The sequence below is a fragment of the Scardinius erythrophthalmus genome (assembly GCF_964197995.2).
Source record: "Scardinius erythrophthalmus genome assembly, chromosome: 2".
NCBI lineage: Eukaryota > Metazoa > Chordata > Actinopteri > Cypriniformes > Leuciscidae > Scardinius > Scardinius erythrophthalmus.
The window spans coordinates 66,004,950-66,023,918 of NC_138222.1; the positions used below are offsets into that span (position 1 = coordinate 66,004,950).

Sequence of the window (18,969 nt, forward strand, 5' to 3'; positions counted from 1 at the left end):
CCACCGACTTAAAATGGTAAATAACAAAATTATTAGATCATTCTGACCTTATAAGAGGCTACATATGCAATCTGTGTTTATAAAATCACATTTATTAATCAAATAGGCTAGCTATCAACATAAAGGAAATCCGCTATGTTCTTTAACGCCTGTAACGTCAAGTCGATCAGAAGCCGCGGGCAGTTCTTCTAAACTAACGTTAACCTTCCACTACTTATAGTTTGCATAAAAACATATAATATTCATCACTAACCAGATATTTATGGCGAACACTTCGCCGACAGACACAGCGACGGGATGCAAAGGCCTGCGCTCTCAAAGTTACTCAGGGGACTGAAGATTCATAAAACGGCAGCTTGTGGTTATTTTTCGCGGTCATTTCGTACTACTGTATTTAAATTTACAGTAACATGTCCCAAACTACATTGAAACCTAGAGTATCATATTGTACACAGCTAAAATGTTGAGAATAAATATCGAACTCGTGGTCAGCCATTCTCTAAATAACTTTAAACTTGAACTTTTCTAGAATCCATGCATACAAATATTAAGATTTATTACTTACCATATATGACGAAGTTCCAGGTCGGCAGAAAGCTCTGATGCACTGACACAACAGAAAAACTCATTCAAATGCGCTCTCATGCCCCCCACTGACAGAAATGAAGACTGTTAATGGTCAACCAGTCCTGCAAATGTTTTATGTAACGTTAAGGATAATGTTAACAAGCTAGCAATTTTACTTGTGGAATTGTGTGTGGTGTTTTTCGCGGTCACTTTGCACTGCTGTATTTAGCTTTACAGTAACAAATAATTTCCCAGAATGCATTGAAAATCTACAGTAAAATACTGTCAACTGTGTGCACAGTACATAACTGTTGAAAATACACAATAATACTGTGAAAGCAACAAAATCTACAGTAACATACTGTACATAGGTTATACAGCAAGAAACTGTTGAGAAAAACAGTATAATGCTGTGAAAACAACAGAAATCATTTACAGTGTACAAAAGACAGATGAAATTAAATATTAATAATTGATCCATGTTAATGAAACATGGATTAAAATTAAGATACAATTAATACAAAACGAATTCGCTTTAAAGAAAGGCTTTGTGCTTTCTGTTTGAGGTCTCTGTGAAAGTTTGAAAGTCTTTTAGTGCCGTGGCCAAGGCCGGACTTACCATTGGGCTTGACTGGGCTCAAGCCCATGGGCCCCGCCCAATAGGGGGCCCCGCCCGTTTGCGTTTGATTTTTTCAATAATATGTCAGTCATTTAATTTTTCATTTAAAGTTTGTTGATTGGTCTAGCATTGTTACATGGCCCTGCCCTGCAATGAAAAATATAATTTAGGTTTGCTGATTGGTTATTGGTAGTTACGTAGTGCCTCGTTTACTGCCAAACCGTTGAAAAAAACTGTCTGCATAAGACAGTAGCCGCGTTTCCATTACCCTTCAAATTGAAATTGCGAATTGAAAATAAGCACAATGGAAACACGTCAATTTGCAAAAACTCCCGTTTATCTAAAAAAAAAAAGTACGCTCGCATGAGGTGGTTTTTCAGGCAATTCGAAAAAAATTTCGCAAAACTGCAATGGAAACAGTTTTTGCGCATTTACAGTCACCTGAGTTAGAAGACGCGGTGTGTTTGAGAGGTCCATGTATAGCTACGCAAATACTAATAATTTTATATTATTTAATTATAACATTTAATAGGCAATAGGCCTATTTAGAAGACGCTTTTATGCAAAAAAGGAACAAAGCTGAGTGTGGAGCGCGCACTGCATGGCACGGAGGCGCGGCCGCGACTTGCATTTTCCTATCAACAGTGGAAACAACTTAAAATACTCTATCATTTCTGGTCATACAGAAAATAATAATAAATTATTCCCAACTACTTTTATTTGTGTAAACTCACAATAACAAGAAAACGTTGTGCTTTTGTAAAATAAAAGAAAACAATCAGACGCACTTTCATGATCTCCGTAAACTGGAGCGCGAGAACTGAAACAAAATATAGCCTATGTAGGCTAAAGCTTGAAATGTCCACTTTAAAACGAACAAATTCGAATCGAAAGCTAATACCTTCTGATTAATCCGTATGAAATGTGCATTTCTCTCTAAAGGCGCATCTGCTTAACAGCGGAGATGGAGATGTGATTTTAGCCAAAGCAATAGTTTATTAATAATATTAATGGCTCTTCTCATTCAGCACTGCGGGAAAAACATCAATTTCAGGTTCTAATTTGGCCTTTGAAAACCAGTAAAATCGACATGTTTTCCATATTAATTTGTGAATATTTTAAATGTTTAATAAAGGGGCAAAAAGTCAAAAAAACAAAAATCTGAAAATTCGTCGACATGTACTTTTTTGCGCAGCATGTTGGTGTAGCCAGTTCAAATTAAAATGTTGGTGTTCAACTTTGCGTTTTAAAAAGACAACAACCGTTCATTTTTCGTTTTTCAATTACGGGTTAAAAAAGGAAAAACGAATGGACACTAAAGTAGCCTACATGGATCGTTTGGACAGAATACGAGACAGAGTTCTTTATTAAATTCATAAAAGAAACAATAATTAGCCTATAGGAATACTGGATTCTAAATCTCAAAGAAATGCCACAATCAAAACATATGTTTTCCAGGTAAATAAGTGTTTTATTCTCATTCTGACCAAGACATTTGTGCATTGCAATAAACTTATGATCACTTTGAACTTTTTTTAACATGTAACACTGTCTATGGTACCAGTCACCTTTTGAAAGTAGCTTTGCACTTCAAATAACGATTGGATCGATTATATTGTTACGCCACCAGATGACGACAAATGACTTTTAAAAAACATTTGTCACTGAATCGTTCATTCTGGAGATTCGTTCAAAAATGCTGATTCATCTATGAAACAAGTGCATTTGATTGAGGAATTGAATCATTCATTCAAACCCAAGTTTTTTTTTTTTAAATAATTCAGATTAATTAAACATTTTAATAGACTTCAGCAATTAACATAAATTATGTTATTTTGTTTAGTTGTTTGTTCAGAATCATGATCTCTATTTTTATTCTCAGTTTATCCAGAATTGTGTAGCTCTAATACGCTTGTATCATTGTGTTCTATTTAAAGTAATGTAGAAGGTAGGGCCCGAAAGTGACTCAAGCCCAGGGGCCCCCACCACCCTAAGTCCTGCCCTGGCCGTGGCGCTTTCAGAGTGGTCGCGTCCGTAATGGAGAACTGTCACTCACGTAAGATTTCGAGATTTCCTCATAAATGACAAAATACTTAAAAAAAAAAAGAAAGACAAACCATCCATTTAATATATATATATTAAAAAAGTATGGATTTATAGCGTTTTGGGGGGAAAATGGATGGATGACCTTCTATTGCCTTTGTTTTTAATTCTCCTTTTTTGAGTTTGTCACGTAAAGTTACCTCCTTCGCCGGCGTTGCCATCTCTGATAATAACAAGCAGTCTGCATAGACACGACTAGGCCATATTAGCCTACTGCCTGATAAAAATTTGACTATTTTAAAGTGTGCTCTATTTTTTTTTTTTTTTTTTTTTTTTGGATGTAGGTATAGTCAGATAACAATATTTAACAATATATTAGGCTATGCATCCCTCTAATTTGTTCCTCCCATGAGGTGGGTTAAGGAAAAAATGCATTTGAAAATGTGAGGACCAAGCAACAACCCCAGGTTCTCCCCTGAGAACAAGACCAAAAATGTTATGTGCACCCCTGACAATTAGGCATGTTTTGTACTGGGCTGAGAATGGCAAAACTACTTGTCTGGTCATCAAAGGAACACATTCTGATAAATGTACCATATGATGCAGAGTATTTAGCAGAGCAGGTTACGAGTCTCAGAGGCTTCTACTTCTCGGTGATGCTTCCTGAGTAGTGGATGAAATCAATACCGGACGACTCAAACTGAATGGCAAATACCTACAAATGTCCGAAAATGATAAACTACTGGTAAAAAGACTAACAAACAGTAAAACAAAAAGTGTATAGATCCTGACATGTAGGAGGAAAAAAATTCTGACAAGAATTAGTCAAGGCAAGTTTTCAAAACCATCCTGAATTTATTTGAAATTAGTTCCTTGTTTACTGGTTTTGCCATTGTTAAGTTTCGTATGGTAATTAAAACAAATAATTAACAAATTAATAATTAATAATTGTAAACAAAAATGGAAAACATTGAGATTAGAAGATGTGTTTAGATTAAAAGTGTGAAGTATTGTGATTAAATACATATGTACAAATTTGACTACATGCAGTGTGAGCATTAATTTTCTGCTTCACGGATCAGGTCACCATGCAAATTCACTAAAGCTGCACATATACGCAGAATTTTATCAATCTTTGGCATAAGGGTGAAAGGCAAGGTTTGTGACAAAACCTTGTATACTTTCAGTCTCCTAATTGCACGTTCAACATGTATCCTTACATTTGCAATCCTGCGACTGCACGTGACTTTTTCTTCTGTCAGCTGTGTTTGGTTGGCGAAGTGAGGAATTATCAAGTTGACTTGTCTTTCATACAATAAGTCTCTTATCAAAAAACCCCTATCCGCCATCACTTCATCACCCGGTTTGAGGTTTTCAAGAATGCCAGAGTCACATGTGATAAATTTGTCGCTACAGCCCCCCCTATATGCTGCTGAAATGAACATTACTAGACTACAAGGTGCAATAGCCACTAAGTATTTGATAGTGTTGCATGCATAGTAGTGGCTGTACGATTCAGACCTCGAGTCAAGGTTCCTTGGTTTTTGGATTTCACTTTCACTGCAGTCTAAGATACAGGTAACATTATGATAATGTTGCTTAAATGCCTCTGGTTATTGTTTCTTTGGGGAGCCATGGTATCAGGTCCTTCAAGACTACAGCCATGGTGTCAATCCAAAAAGAAATGATCCTGCTCACTTGACTCACTGATATACAAAATCGAATGGCTAGGTCTTATCAAAAAGTTTAATTTCAGCTTCATTAGTGTGAGCAAGATCTGCTGTTCAACTTCAGTCTGGTATGCCTCATTCGCATGGGGACGCAGAACAGCTACAAGGGTATGAAATGTGTGGAGTGGGTGTACAGATTTGAGTCAGAGTCGTTCATCAGCTTGACTGTAACACACTGTGTTGACTGGTTTACATACGTTACACTGTGTCTCTTGATGTAACAATGCTCCTCGAAGATGTGGTTTTCCCATTGTGTACCAACAGAGGCAGAGTTTATAGATGTACAGGCGTGGTCATCAACATTTAATTGCATGGGCGTGGGGACCGAAGCAAGTCTCTCATCTCCAGGCCTCCCTTCATCATTTTCAGTGTGCTCTTGGTAAACACCAGCTCCTTTAAACAGACAAACCATTTGAATCTATGATTAGATGTTATATTTCATCATGTTATATTTCAAGTGATTTTTTTTTTTTAAATTGTATACAATAAAAAAAGTTAGTTAATCAATAAAATAATATAATCATGCAGAATTTTAGTTTAGCACTAATACACTTTTAAATGGCATGTATGAAGGACCAAATGCTGAGTTTTTCCCACATTCTGTAATAAGCTTATAATCAATCACTGATAGGTATTATTTTGTCAAACATTGCTATTTAAGCTGTGATACGATTTAAGATCTCTTATTGCTGCAGCTGCTCTTTGACTAAAAACATCATATACCTAAACTGCGCTGTATTGACACTTAAAGTGGAGCGTAAAGTTGACTCATTTGAATGATTCGTTAAACTGAATTAAAACACTATAACACATGAGTGTGGGAGTCAGAATGGTTCATTTAAAGAGCCGATGCTAAAGAGTCATTTGTTAAAGGTCCCATTCCATGGATTATTTTTATTATTTTATAATGTTTCCAGGGGTGCCCTTATAATGTTAGTATGTTTTTTAGATCAAAAATTGTTATAATTTAGAAATAAAAGGCATATTTCCTAGCCTGATTTCATTCCCTGGTTTGAACACTCTGTTTGAAGGGGCGTGTCTGCTGTGAGACTTCATTGTAAACTCACACTGCTGTGATTGGCTGACATGCTTGCATATGAAATATCTGGCATTACATGTGGAACTATCTGGAAAACTTTTACTATTACAGCTATTATACGTTTTTACTATTACAGCTATCTGGATTAACAAATCGTGAGAAGTTTTTTAAGTATTTAGATCTATTCCCATCACATAAAAGGTTGCAGTGATGAGCATTGATCAGATGGCAGTCTGTTGATCGCGTGAAAAAAGATCTTATCATTGCAACGCAGTTCCTGCACTCTCACTAATGATTTCACCAATGCAAACATGAGGTATAAATACAGTAAGAGCTTCGTTGTGCAGTGTAACAGCGTCATTGATTTCATAACGAGTTTTGGCAAGTGTCCAGATAAACTCGCGCTGTGTGTCACAGCTTGGGCAATTGGAAAGGGATTGTTCTTTGATCGCTTTCTGTATATTAATCACAGTTTAAGTAAGATTATTTTCATCCTACTAAGAGAAACGATGTGAAGAGTGATTGCTACTTCCATATTAAATCACTACTTACCGCTTGCTGGAATATAGTTGAAATTGCCCCCTTCGTCAGTATGAAACGCTGAGAGAAGTCTGCTTGATATTATTCCAGGTTAGAAAAACAGTCCGTGGTGAAATGGACAGAGCAAACTAGATTATAGATTATGGTAATTATAACTATAGATTATAGATAAACATCAGCCTGTGTTCCTGTGGGCGGAGGTTACGGTTCTAGTGACATCATTAATGAAGGAAGTAGAGGGGTGTAGTCCAATCCAGCCGTTTTTTGTAGGCGACTTCTGTTAAATAAAATATCTCGCTTGGCATTGAACTTTGAGCTTTATAATTTTACAGATATTATTTATACTCTAACAACAACATTACACACTAACTAAAGTTTGAAACATGGGATCACATAGAACGGGACCTTTAAATGAACACACTTACGCTAAAAGTTAACATACTGAAGTGCTGAAGGAAACGCTGGTTTCTTAAAGACGTTTAAGGACACCGTTACGCCATGAGAAATTTGTACTGAAAATACTGTATCCTAGCCTGGGAAAACCCAGACTACTTCCGGCGAATTTCAATTCTCTCTTCAGGATAGTCTGGAGAAGAGCCCATTCAAACTCATTTCTGTGCCGCCGAAATCGCGGCACCAATCAGAAACGTTTGGGGAGGGATTTACATGATGACGCAGCGACGCTGAAGGAGTTCTCACGCAGTGAAAAATACATTGCGGAGCAGAGAGGAGACTGACAACACGCTGGCAGACAGGACAGAGCAGGCTACTTTTCGGTTACGTTTGATATTAAACATATTAAACAAAGTCTCAGCTTTCAAATTTGGTAATTTTTTTAAAGAAATTTAAACAATAAATACCGTTTTGTTGCTCTTTAATGTGCCGTGACAGATCGCTGTAGAGCATCAGTTAAAGCTGTTCCTGTGAACCGATCATCTCTTCCTTCTAGTTAATTTATAGCCTCAAATAAACATGAACAAACATAAGAAGGAATGTTAATTGTTTTAACCACGGAAAGGCGTTAGTACGCTCCGTTTTCAAGTTCAAATCCTCCTATAGAGCTGGTAAGTCCCGCCCCTTCCGTAAAATCCCGCTGGACCTCAAAGTTGAAAAATCGTCAATGCAAGTGAATGGGAGAAAATAATTATTTTCTGATCCCGTTTGAATTGTGCCATGAATTGAACATATGTTGTCTGTGAATTTTTTATATAACTTTTCATGTTACGAGTTTGACAGTATATGGTATGATTCTTCGGCTAGCAGTTGTGGAAAAGACATAACGAGAAAGACTACATGTCGCCTATGTGACGTCACCCCATAAAGTTGACTTACCCGTGGTTTTCACCAACCTCAACGATTTTGTTCTCTCCCTGAAAGAAGGCGATGAAGTGCATCAAAGACACAGCCATGTTTAGCGGGATCCGTGAGCTAGTGTCCGTGTGCTAGTGGTGTTGACGTTTCAAACGCGTCGAAAGCAGCGAGAGTTGTAGTCCACAAAGTGCTCTCACACAAAGTCTAACCGTATCAAACTTCTACCCGCTAAATTCTAGCATTCTTTACACGAAAAGTTATATAAAAAATTCACAGACAACATATGTTCAATTCATGGCACAATTCAAACGGGATCAGAAAATAATTATTTTCTCCCATTCACTTGCATTGACGGTTTTTCAACTTTGAGGTCCAGCGGGGTTAGCGGAAGGGGCGGGACTTACCAGCTCTATGTTAATCTACTCTCCTGACTGCTTTGTCAGACAAAATGGCGGATAGCGAAGTATGATTGGTCAGATCACCTGTCAATCAAGCTGAGCTACGTCGGTTGGTGACGCCCCTTTGGAAATGATTCGTCTACATAGCTTCCCCAGACCCTTCACTCAGTTTCAACTGAGAAGGGTCTGGTTTTAACCAGGCTAACTGTATCCGTATCATAAGCCACATTTCGATAAATGTGCAGATCCGCACGTTAGCCTTGTAAATTACATTAATGAATAGTCTCACCTTCGTCCGGACAAGTTCGTCGTCTTCTCTTCTTCCTTAATGGACGATCATATCCAAGCCAAAGTTCAGGATATGGATTTTGCGTTGTTGGTTGTCTGTCCACAAAGTGGAATGAGCAGACATGGATGTTACGGGGCGGAAATTTCAAATTAAGTTCTGCGAGCCATTTTCTTTTGCCCAGCCTCGTCGTAGGATGGCATCCTGTGGAATTTAAACGGTTTTGGACATGTAACATTCCGCTCTTGTTGTTGGCTTGAGGTCGTAACACTCATTATCCAGAAGTTTTTTTAGCTTTCTGTAGCTGTTGTGACAGCCTTTAACGGAACAAATTCTCACAGAGCCTCCACTATTTGCCATCACGAGTAACGTCGTCTAGCTGATGACAATTACTAAACGGAAGTTGAGAGCATCTTACCGGAAGTCACTCACCGCTATGGCGCCCCCCACAGAGAAGTGAGGATAAAGGTAAATAGGTGTATTTAACAGTAGCATTGAAGAAAGTAATTAAATGAACAAATATGAAAATAAAATACAACAGACTTAAAGTTCTCAGTCAAGAGCAGTGAGTGATTTCCTCTTTGTGTTTTGTTGTTTTATTAACATTAAAGGGATAATTCTCCCCCCAAAAATAAATTGTCATCATTTACTCTCTTAAGTTAAACTCTCTTAAACCCGAATACTTTTCTTTCTTCTGTTGAAAATAAAAGTAATTTGGAAGAATGTGGGTAACCAAACAGTTGATGTACCCAGAGAATGTCTAATATGGCGAGAAGTTTCACTCTCACTGAACTTCCGGCTTCAGAACTGGTTGCAGTTCCTCTCTGATTCCATATGAGGGCGCTCACAGGACGAGTGCAGAATGAATGGAGGTCTATGGCGCTATACCAATAAAAATCCACTTTTCTCAGGATATAATTTTTTATCTAGTAATTTGAATGTTGTATTCGAAAGGAAATGCAAATAAATTACACATTGCTGGGTGTTAGATTTTTTAGAGTCACTTATTTGCTTTAAAAAGTCTTTTAAAGTGTCAATGACGTCATACACATCGTACGACCAGAGATACTGCTTAACGGCAATCCTTCAGTCGCTCTGGTGCTTTCGCGCTCTGCACTTTCTTTTCTCTCGAGGCATCAACAACACAGCTGACACAGGTAAAATACACTTGCTAGAAGAGTTTTTGTTTTGTTTGTTTCTGGTCCCGCTTCAGATGACACAATGCCATCAAGCGGTATCTCTGGTCGTAATCAGTCCTTCACTGACCAATCAGCGTTCATTAGCAGAATGCTAGCGTGTTATGGACAACAACAACTCAACCTGTAAGAAATCAAAAGGACTTAAGTACTCGTTCATTCAACTTTCGACCTAAAACCCATGTTGAACTTGCAAAATCTACAATCATTTCTGAGATTTCTCAACGGCAATCGGGTGAAAGAGACTAATTTAGCCGTCTAGCCCCATTGACTCCCATTCATTTTGCACTCATGGCGATCGCCCCCAGTGGAACTCTGGTGGTACTACAACCAAAATTCTGTACAACAGGGCTTAATAGGGAGTGGGCAGGCTCTCCGTAGATGGGCTCTGATGTACCCCGGTGACAACTGTTTGGTTTTGGGTGAACTATCTCTTTAAGGATACGCGGCAACATATTTACTATAGGCTACTGTCTCTTTAAGACCTGCATGCGACGCGTCTAATATACACGCATTTGACAAGCAGTCAGATTTTCTCTTAGGCCGGTGACACACTGGATGCGTGGCGTAAGCGTCTCAGCTGCGTGGCGTGTCCGTTTTTATTTCGGCTCCCATGTTAACAGGTTAGAGCTTGCACACTGCGTGCGTGACACGCGCGTCTCAGGCGCGGCTCGAGCCGCGCGGAAAACGCGTGCATTCTAGAAATAGAACCGACGCCTATTTTTCACGCGACACGCAAGCGTCTTGGAAGCGTTTCCAAGCAAAATTGAATAGGAAAAGATGTTTATATGACATTTTGACACGAATACATATTAATAAATGTAATTTTGATGTTTGAAAGTGTCTAGGGTTTGACATAAATGCAAATATATATGCAATTAAAAAAAATATTATCGATTTTCAAATACTGCACCTGTCAATACAGAATGAAATATTCTATAGTCTATTGCCGTCAACACTGCCGACGTTGTCTTTGCTGCTATATATTTATGTTTAACATGAAGTATAGGCCTTCCACAACTCTCTCCCCATATGTCAAATAGATCACCAATATGTCACCTAGCAGCAGCAGCGCCGCGTCAGACACGCTTCTGGTGTGCAAAGACATGGAAAACGCGACGCAGCCGCCACGCAGCTGACACGCAACAGAAACGCCACGCTCACGCCACGCATCCAGTGTGTCACCAGCCTTAAATGTCTCTGTTTGCTTTAGACATAACCAACTTTGTTGATGTAAACCTTATGTAAACCTTGTGTGTATTTGACAGCATGAGCGCAATATAAGACTCGAAAGATAACTTAGTCCAGTAACCAGGTGCTGTTACTGTGCGTTCACACCAAACGCGTTTATGCGTCTAAATTCGCGCCTGCCGCGTCTAGTTATACGCGTGACCACTTTGTGTGCATTCGCGCGTCAAGAGCGAAATTGATGCGCGTAAAATCAAAAGTTTGAATCGAAATTTACGCACGTCACGCGCGTCAGAGGCGAAAGTTTCGAAACCTGTTGGCGGCCATCTTTTTTTAGATGTTTATCGAGCATTAGCATTAGCATTAATCGAGAGAGTCACCGCTCGTATATGCTCTGGAGAGCAGAAACAGCAGCGTAGGGGACATCGTCGCTGTACTCGGGTCCACCAAACCCTCCGGAGGGTTTCAGGAGTTTCACAATTTGCTCCAGGAGGTAGGTTTGGTGGACCTAAAGGTGAGGACGCTGACGAGGACCCGCTTCCCCCTCGCCCGCACCCACCTAATCTGTCATTTATTTTTGTTTTGATAATAAATGGAGCCAGCCTCCAAAAGTGAAACCTGTCCTGTGATTTTTTTTTTTTAAAGTTTTTATACACTAAATTGTGTTTGTTGTCTTTACATTAGATTAATAAAGTTTCATATAATCTAGAATAGATATGGAATAAATAGCATTCAATAAAAAATGAGTATTTATCATACTGAAATCGAGTTTTTATGTGAAAGATTTGCTTTGTTGTGCATTTTAGTCATATTACAAAATAATTTATTGAGGCCAAACATAAAATAACATTATAAACTGTCAGTTCACCACGTGATGCAGCAAGCACGTCACGTCTTTGTAAACGAAAGTTTAATGCGTTTTTAGGCAGGATTGTTCCAGTGCACCTATGCAGCCATTGTGTAGGTGGGGGGGAGAAGCGAAAGAAACCTAAAATTCTCGGGACAGCAGCATGTGTCCAAATTTTAATCTTAACCGTTCTATTTCATCAGAAACGTTCTGTAAACAGGGCTTTAAGTGTAAAATACCGAACTTGTCCTTTAGAAATCCTTATGTAATTAAATTGTATAACTGAACAATCCTTACTCAATTATTCAATTAAATTATGTATGGATTATTCAATTCAATTTGATGGAATTTTACTATTAATTAAATTGCATGAATAAAATAAAAAAAAAACGTTTTTTTTTTTTTTTGTGTGTGTGTGTGTGTGTGTGTGTGTGTGTGTGTGTGTGTACCAACGTTGTTGAAGTATTCATTACTGCATCTGAGTACCAATAGCTGAATTAATTTTGCAGTTTAATCATAAAAACTTATTCTGGTGTTCCATTTTATACTGGTCTGACACCATCAACAATTTCTTTGTTATGGTCTTTAAAAAATTAAATGCTTAACAATTCATGAACCAGACCTGGTAATAATAATATTAATAATAAACAAAATAATGTCTGTGAATCTTCTTACCATTGCTTTTCTTAAACAGTTGCAGAAACTTTCAGAGATGGGGAGCAATCAGTCAGTTCTAAAAGATCGTGGCTACAAACTAGTGAGTGAACAAGACAAGATGATGCTGGTGAAGAATGAAGTTGGTGATCAGTTTGTTATTAAAGAGCTGAATGCTAACCAGGTAAGATGGATACTTTGTTTCTAATGATATTTAAATTGAAAGACAGAAATTCTGATACACAGTCTGTGTCTGTTTTTTTTTAGGATGATCTATCAAAATTTCTCCAAAAGCTCAATCATCCACACATCGGCCATCACAAGGAAATCATCAGAGGTAAAAAGAAACTTTAAAAGTCACACTTTGTTAACACATCTTAATCTACATCCAGAGCTATACAGTATTCACACTTAGGTGTAGATATTAATAAATAATTTTAAAGCACAATGTGATGAATTAATCTGCTTTCAGATCGTGACTGCTTGTACCTTTTACTGGATCACTGCGAGGGTGGAGATCTGGCAGAGATAACAAAACTTAAATTGCAGGGAACAGTTATACATTCTGAGGTATGTTTGTAGATTTACAGATGGTGAAATTTAACCCATTGCCATTTAGAGAACTAACTGTTAAACTAACAGTTTTGTTGTTTATGTTTTATTGAAAATAATAGTTTGGTTTGAAGTCGCTATTATGGTGATCAGTGTTTCCTTTAGTTGTGTAGTTTGACTCTTGACTTTTCAACATTAGTTTTTCTCGGGCTGCTGTAACTGTGTTTGTTTGTTATGGCAAGAAAAGCAAGAGAGAAAAAAATCTATTGATTGTGTCTACTTGTAAGTGCACTGCCTTTTCTTTTCTGGTTTATTCTATCCAAAACTTGACATCTGCCCGACGTTGGAGCTACTGTATGAGAGTGTGCTGGGTATGAGGCCAGTCACTGCTGAGTGTGGTAATAATGTGTAGAGTGTGATTAAACTCAGAGAAGAGTGAACAGTTTGTGAATGATGAATGTGTGGAAGAGCTTGGTGTAGCTGTGACAGTAATTAAGAAGGAACATGCTTAAATTGCAACTACTGCAATCATATTTTCCACATTTTTAATTTCACATTTTATGTATTTATAGATTCTGGACTGGACTGTGAAGATCTGCATGGCATTAAAGCACCTTCATGATCAACAGATTCAACATAAAAACCTGCAGCCCAAGGTATAAATCCAGTTGGCATGAAATGAAATTCACCTCTATTTCCTACATGCATGTTTATACAGTTATATTGACATGTATTTAGATAATAGAGGTGCATTTTCATCTACAGATCTTCTTGTGAATTATAAAATCATGCATGCATTTGTTTTTTAAGTAATTTTGTTTAAATTATCGCAGTCTTTAATCAGATTGTCATTACTAAACTTTCCGGTCAAACGACTTGGGCTTCACTGCACTTTTAAAACACAGGAAAGTTTGTTGTAGCTGGTAAATAACATGATTGAGTAAATGTTTATGCATTTAACTAATTTGACATTCTGGTCTTGGGATTTCTAAAGACATACAAGAAATATTTAGAAATCGAATAAAGAGGAAATTGCTTTCTCTGAAAAAAATCCACTACATGCTGACCGACAGAACATACTCTATGTGTTGAATACACTTGAAGGCAATTTTCTGCAATTTCAAATTTAGGAAAGTCACACAAGATTCATATTAATAATCAATTAAGCATGAGAATAATCACTGTTGTAGCCAATTTTAATGTGTTATATGTTTTTTGTTGGTGATAAGCCAAAAGGGGTGACGTTCTTCCACCGGCACACCAGGGGGCATAGGCAGGGCATCACAGTGGTTGTGGAGGCTATATGAGGAAGTCACAGGCGAATAGCGAGAGGGAATTACGATCTGGGGAAGCCACCAAGCCCCCAATGTTTCTGAAAACATTGAAGCTTCCCCGGGCGCCGCCATTGGCTAGCAGACCATCACCTGCTGTTAGCATCCCATTGACTCCCATTCATTTTGGCGTCACTTTGACAGCGAATAACTTTACATCTGAGGCGTTTAAAGACTCCATTTGTCCATTATTTATTTCTAAAGAAACACGAAAATGTATAACAGGCTCCATTACCTTGTATCTTACGTTATGGCCCCGTATATGCAGTTTTTGTAAAAATAGGCTAACGATTGCGTCATACCCACGCGACTCTCTGTCGCACAGTAAATAATTACCGTATGGACAGGAGGAGAAGCTCACGGGCGATCAGGGGGACGTGGAGGCAAAATGACAAAGTAATTAATCAAAATACTTAGAAAAAGTTACTCCTGCTCCTAGCTCATGGACAGCTTCTACTCACACTCTCCGTCTCTGCAAGATTCGGAAGGGAATGATTGAGATTTCGCTTGGCACAGCTGCTAGAAGACAGACGGGTTGCTCACGTCACATCTACGTCGTCAAGCTCAGTTCGAGTCTGCGCAGTACGCTCGACCATCAGGAAGTTACTGCTTCTAATTGACTTCACTTGTCTCCGTTGAATCCAATGGGGTCGCTGTGTCCAGTTTATATACTGTCTATGGAAGCCACACAGTTTTTCAACCGTGCATGCGTGTGACGGATTTTGTCATGTCCATCTATAATCATGTTTAATGTTGCTTGCATACTTACGAGCTCAAGTGACATCAATGCAAGCAGCAGTGTTTGTAAGTCATTTTTACTCTGCATAAAATAAAGTCGAATGAAAATCGAATGCCATGGCAGACCTGATTTCTTGCACCGTACGCGACTTCAAATTCCCTCAAGTGTTTTTTTTTTGTGGTACGATCGCCACTACAATCACCATTTATTATTTTAAACTAATATTGCAGCCATAACAAACTCAATGTGTGTTTTCTTATGGCAGAGCATATTTTTCACTGCATGTGGAACCATTCGTCTTGGAGAGTTTGGAGTGATTCGTGAATGGTACTGTATGTGCTCCTTTGATTCAAAACATGACTTGTACGTTAAATAACACGTAATAAAAGGAATAGTCCATATGTGTGTGTGCATTATGATCTGAACCATGTATTTCTGTTTTTATCAGGTCCACTAATGCACAGACAGCAGAAACTGAAGCTCTCTCATACGTTGCACCTGAGAATTTGAGTGGCAACCCTTATGATGAGAAATCGTAATAACATATTACATTATCAATGTTTATATTATTCTTATAAAACATTTCCCATGAATGCACACTGATAATGTAACCTTCGCTTTTTCACAGTGAACTTTGGAGTCTGGGATGTGTCATCTATGAGATGTGCATGCAGAAGTGTGCGGTAAGATATTCTTTGATCCGATACAGTCAAACAAAAATGATTCAGACACCAGATATAATTTGTGATATATTTTAACTCAGTGGTTCTCAACTCCAGTCCTCGGGACCCGCTGCTCTGCACATGTTGTATGTCTCCCTTATTTAACACACTTGAATCAGATCATCAGCTCGTTAAGAGAGACTCCATGAACTGAACTGAGTGTGTCAGATAAGAGAGGCATACAAAATGTGCAGAGCAACGGGTCCCGAGGACTGGAGTTGAGAACCACTGTTTTAACTAGTGGGTGCAGGACACTAGAGTTCATTTGTGTAAATGAGTATAGCAAAATAAAGTAAACTGTGATATATTATACCCAAACATTCTTCATATAGTGACTACCAGTAAAATGTATAAAAATGTTGGTACAAAAAATGTTTCAGACACTTTGACCTGACCATGTTTTGCTCAAAGTTATCTGACATTATCAAGATGAATTTGAACGCAGTTTAAATCTGTGTTCTTGTCATATTGTATTACCATTTCTGTCAGGACCTCTGTCATCAAATATGATTGACAATTAGCATACAGTTTGGATTGGCGGTATGGTTCAGTTCTGGGCAAGAACTCCCTGCGCATCCATGCAGCCTAGCATGGATAAGAGCAGGGAGAGCAGCAATAACCCCCCTCTGGGGTAAACAGAACAGAACCAACGAATGTATGCAGATATAATTAATTCAAGATTTTAAAGTACAACATAATTTGAGAATTTATTCTGATTCAAGGAGAACCAGAATGCCAAATCCTGACTGGACGAGAGGAGGAGCTGGGGAGGGAGGAGGGTAATGAGCTCCTGATAATACTGAAGGAGCTTATATATGAATACAGTGATAGGCGTCATGTTAGGTAGATGTGGATCAGTTGAGGGTCAGCTGATGCGAGCTTGACTAACGTGACCTGCCAGAACTGACGCTAAGCTTGATTTTCTAAACTATAGCGAATAAACTGTGATAATGTGAGAAATGTTGAAGGTGTCTGCATATATTTTGGTTTGAATGTATGTTTGGTTCAAGCTTTCATAAAACAATAAATTATATGTTGCAATAAAAAAAATTATCAACCCCTGTAATAATGCACTCTGTAATAATTTATGAATGTAATCGCTTTTCTAAAAAAACAATTTTAATCTATAACAGTTTAGTGGCAAAGGTGATAATGTCATTATATAGGATTTTTTTGTAATATAGTTATGTCATAATTATTCAACCCCTATTCAACACTTCTGTTTTTGAGCCACTCATTTGTTTGGTATGGTACAAAATTGTGTTAAAACACAATTAAGCAGCAGTGTCGACTCGCAGTAGCGCCACAAGCTACACACTGCTCCTTCCCATTCTCTCAGGTAACCAAGGTTACATCAGTAACTGGAAATTTTACTTTCGATATGGTTTCGGGAAGGACCAACCGGCCTCCACACAGATATCAGTGATGGATATTCCACTAGGCCAGGCCCAAGAGGAGGCCATTCCCCTGGTGGAGTGGGCCCACACCTCAATAGGGCACTGCAAGTTTAATGACTTGTGAGGTAGTGCTATATCGTCTACTATCCAGTGGGACAGTCTGTGCTCTGTGATTGGCAGCCCTTTAGATAGGCCTCCGAAGCATACAACCAGCTGTAGTCGGCCTGAATTGGCTAAAGCGCTCTATGTACACCCTAAGGGCCCGAAGAGGGCAAAGCTGGTGTGGAGTCTGTTCTCCCTCAGTAGAGGGGAGAAAGTACCTTAGGGACATATCTCATCTGGGTTTAAAGTGCACCTAGTATAGTTTTTCATATACAGTACAGGTCAAAAGTTTGGAAACATTACTATTTTTAATGTTTTTGAAATAAGTTTCTTCTGCTTATCAAGCCTGCATTTATTTGATCAAAAATACAGAAAAAAAATATATTGTGATATATTATTACAATTTAAAATAATTGGTTTTCAATTTATTATACTTTAAATTATCATTTATTTCTGTGATCAAAGCTGAATTTTCAGGATCATTACTCCAGTCTATAACATGATCCTTTTAGAAATCATTCTAATATGATGATTCATTATCAAAGTTGGAAACAGTTCTGCTGCTTAATATTTTTTCATAACCTGTGATACTTTTTTAGGATACTTGATGAATAAAAAGTAAAAAAAAGAAGAAGCAAATTTAAAAACAGAAATCTTTTGTAACAACAATATACACTACTGGGGCCGTATTCACAAAGCATTTTATCTTACCACTAGGAGTACTCCTAAATCGCACTAAAAGATTTTAGCTAGGAGTTTTCTCTTAAAAGTTATTCACAACGCCTTTCAGACCTACTCTTAGTAAAGAAAAATAACAACTCCTAAACTAAGAGTGAGTCTTCGTTGCCATGGATGACGTCATTACTCATGCACGAGCTTGACTGAAGTGACCACCTTGATTGGCTGATGATTGTAACGCGGGAATGATTCTAAACTCCTCCCCTACGATGATGAGTGACGGGTGACAGGTCTGAGAATGCGTGCGGTGTAGTGCGAAGGACGGAAGATGATGAATAACTGAATAAATAGCCTAAATGAATAAAGAGTAAGGCAAAACAAATAGCCTAGTAGCCTAATGAAACATATGGATTGATTCATATTCATATTCATATGATTCAACATTATTGAATTAATCTGTCACATGTGCCTCTGCCTACGTTTGCAAAGAGAAGAACATTTTAATTTGATTCACAATGAAACATTACAATTAGTTTGCAATGAGTAGCCTAGTTTTGGTTGTTGTTGGTGGCATTATTGCATCCCTAGTTATGCCTACAATGCTAAATTGTTCCCTCGCGATTGGAAGCTCCTGTAGCCGCCGCATGCGCATCTCAAAACATCGCAACGTGAAATGCCACAAAAAGCGGTTTGTGAAGGTCTTAGTGAGTTAGGAGTCCTCTCGACTTCTTTTAAGCTGTCCCAGGCTTAGGTGCTACTTTTAGGGCTAAAATGTTTAGTGAATTACTCTTAGTGAAAAAAATTAGGAGTCCTAAAGTTACGAGTGACACGCCCATTATTTTTAGGAGTTGCTCCTAAATTCGCCAGTTAGGAGCTACATTTAGCCTTAATATTCTTTGTGAATACGGCCCCATGTCAGTATTTTTTTTCTTTCTTTTTTTGAAATAAATCAATACTTTTATTCAGCAAGGATGTGTTAAATTGATAAAAAGTGATAGTAAAGAAGATTTATATTATTAGAAAATATGTT

General features: G+C 38.0%; 1 protein-coding gene across 5 annotated transcripts in view; it reads left to right on the plus strand.

Moving 5' to 3' along the window:
• The window catches only part of LOC308687000 (uncharacterized protein), a 52,206-nt gene that overhangs the window by 22,861 nt on the left and 10,376 nt on the right, over positions 1-18,969 (plus strand). For 2 of the 5 annotated variants that reach the window (XM_081359183.1, XM_081359182.1), the window contains 8 exons: positions 5,224-5,338; positions 12,459-12,602; positions 12,686-12,755; positions 12,891-12,988; positions 13,543-13,626; positions 15,306-15,367; positions 15,489-15,575; positions 15,669-15,723. In XM_081359183.1, the coding sequence (XP_081215309.1) occupies positions 12,477-12,602; positions 12,686-12,755; positions 12,891-12,988; positions 13,543-13,626; positions 15,306-15,367; positions 15,489-15,575; positions 15,669-15,723 (582 nt within the window). In that variant the 5' untranslated portion in view covers positions 5,224-5,338; positions 12,459-12,476. Of the gene's footprint in view, positions 1-3,123; positions 3,243-5,223; positions 5,339-12,458; positions 12,603-12,685; positions 12,756-12,890; positions 12,989-13,542; positions 13,627-15,305; positions 15,368-15,488; positions 15,576-15,668; positions 15,724-18,969 lie in introns of all 5 variants that reach the window. The other 3 variants (XM_081359180.1, XM_081359181.1, XM_081359184.1) reach the window with 2 other exon arrangements.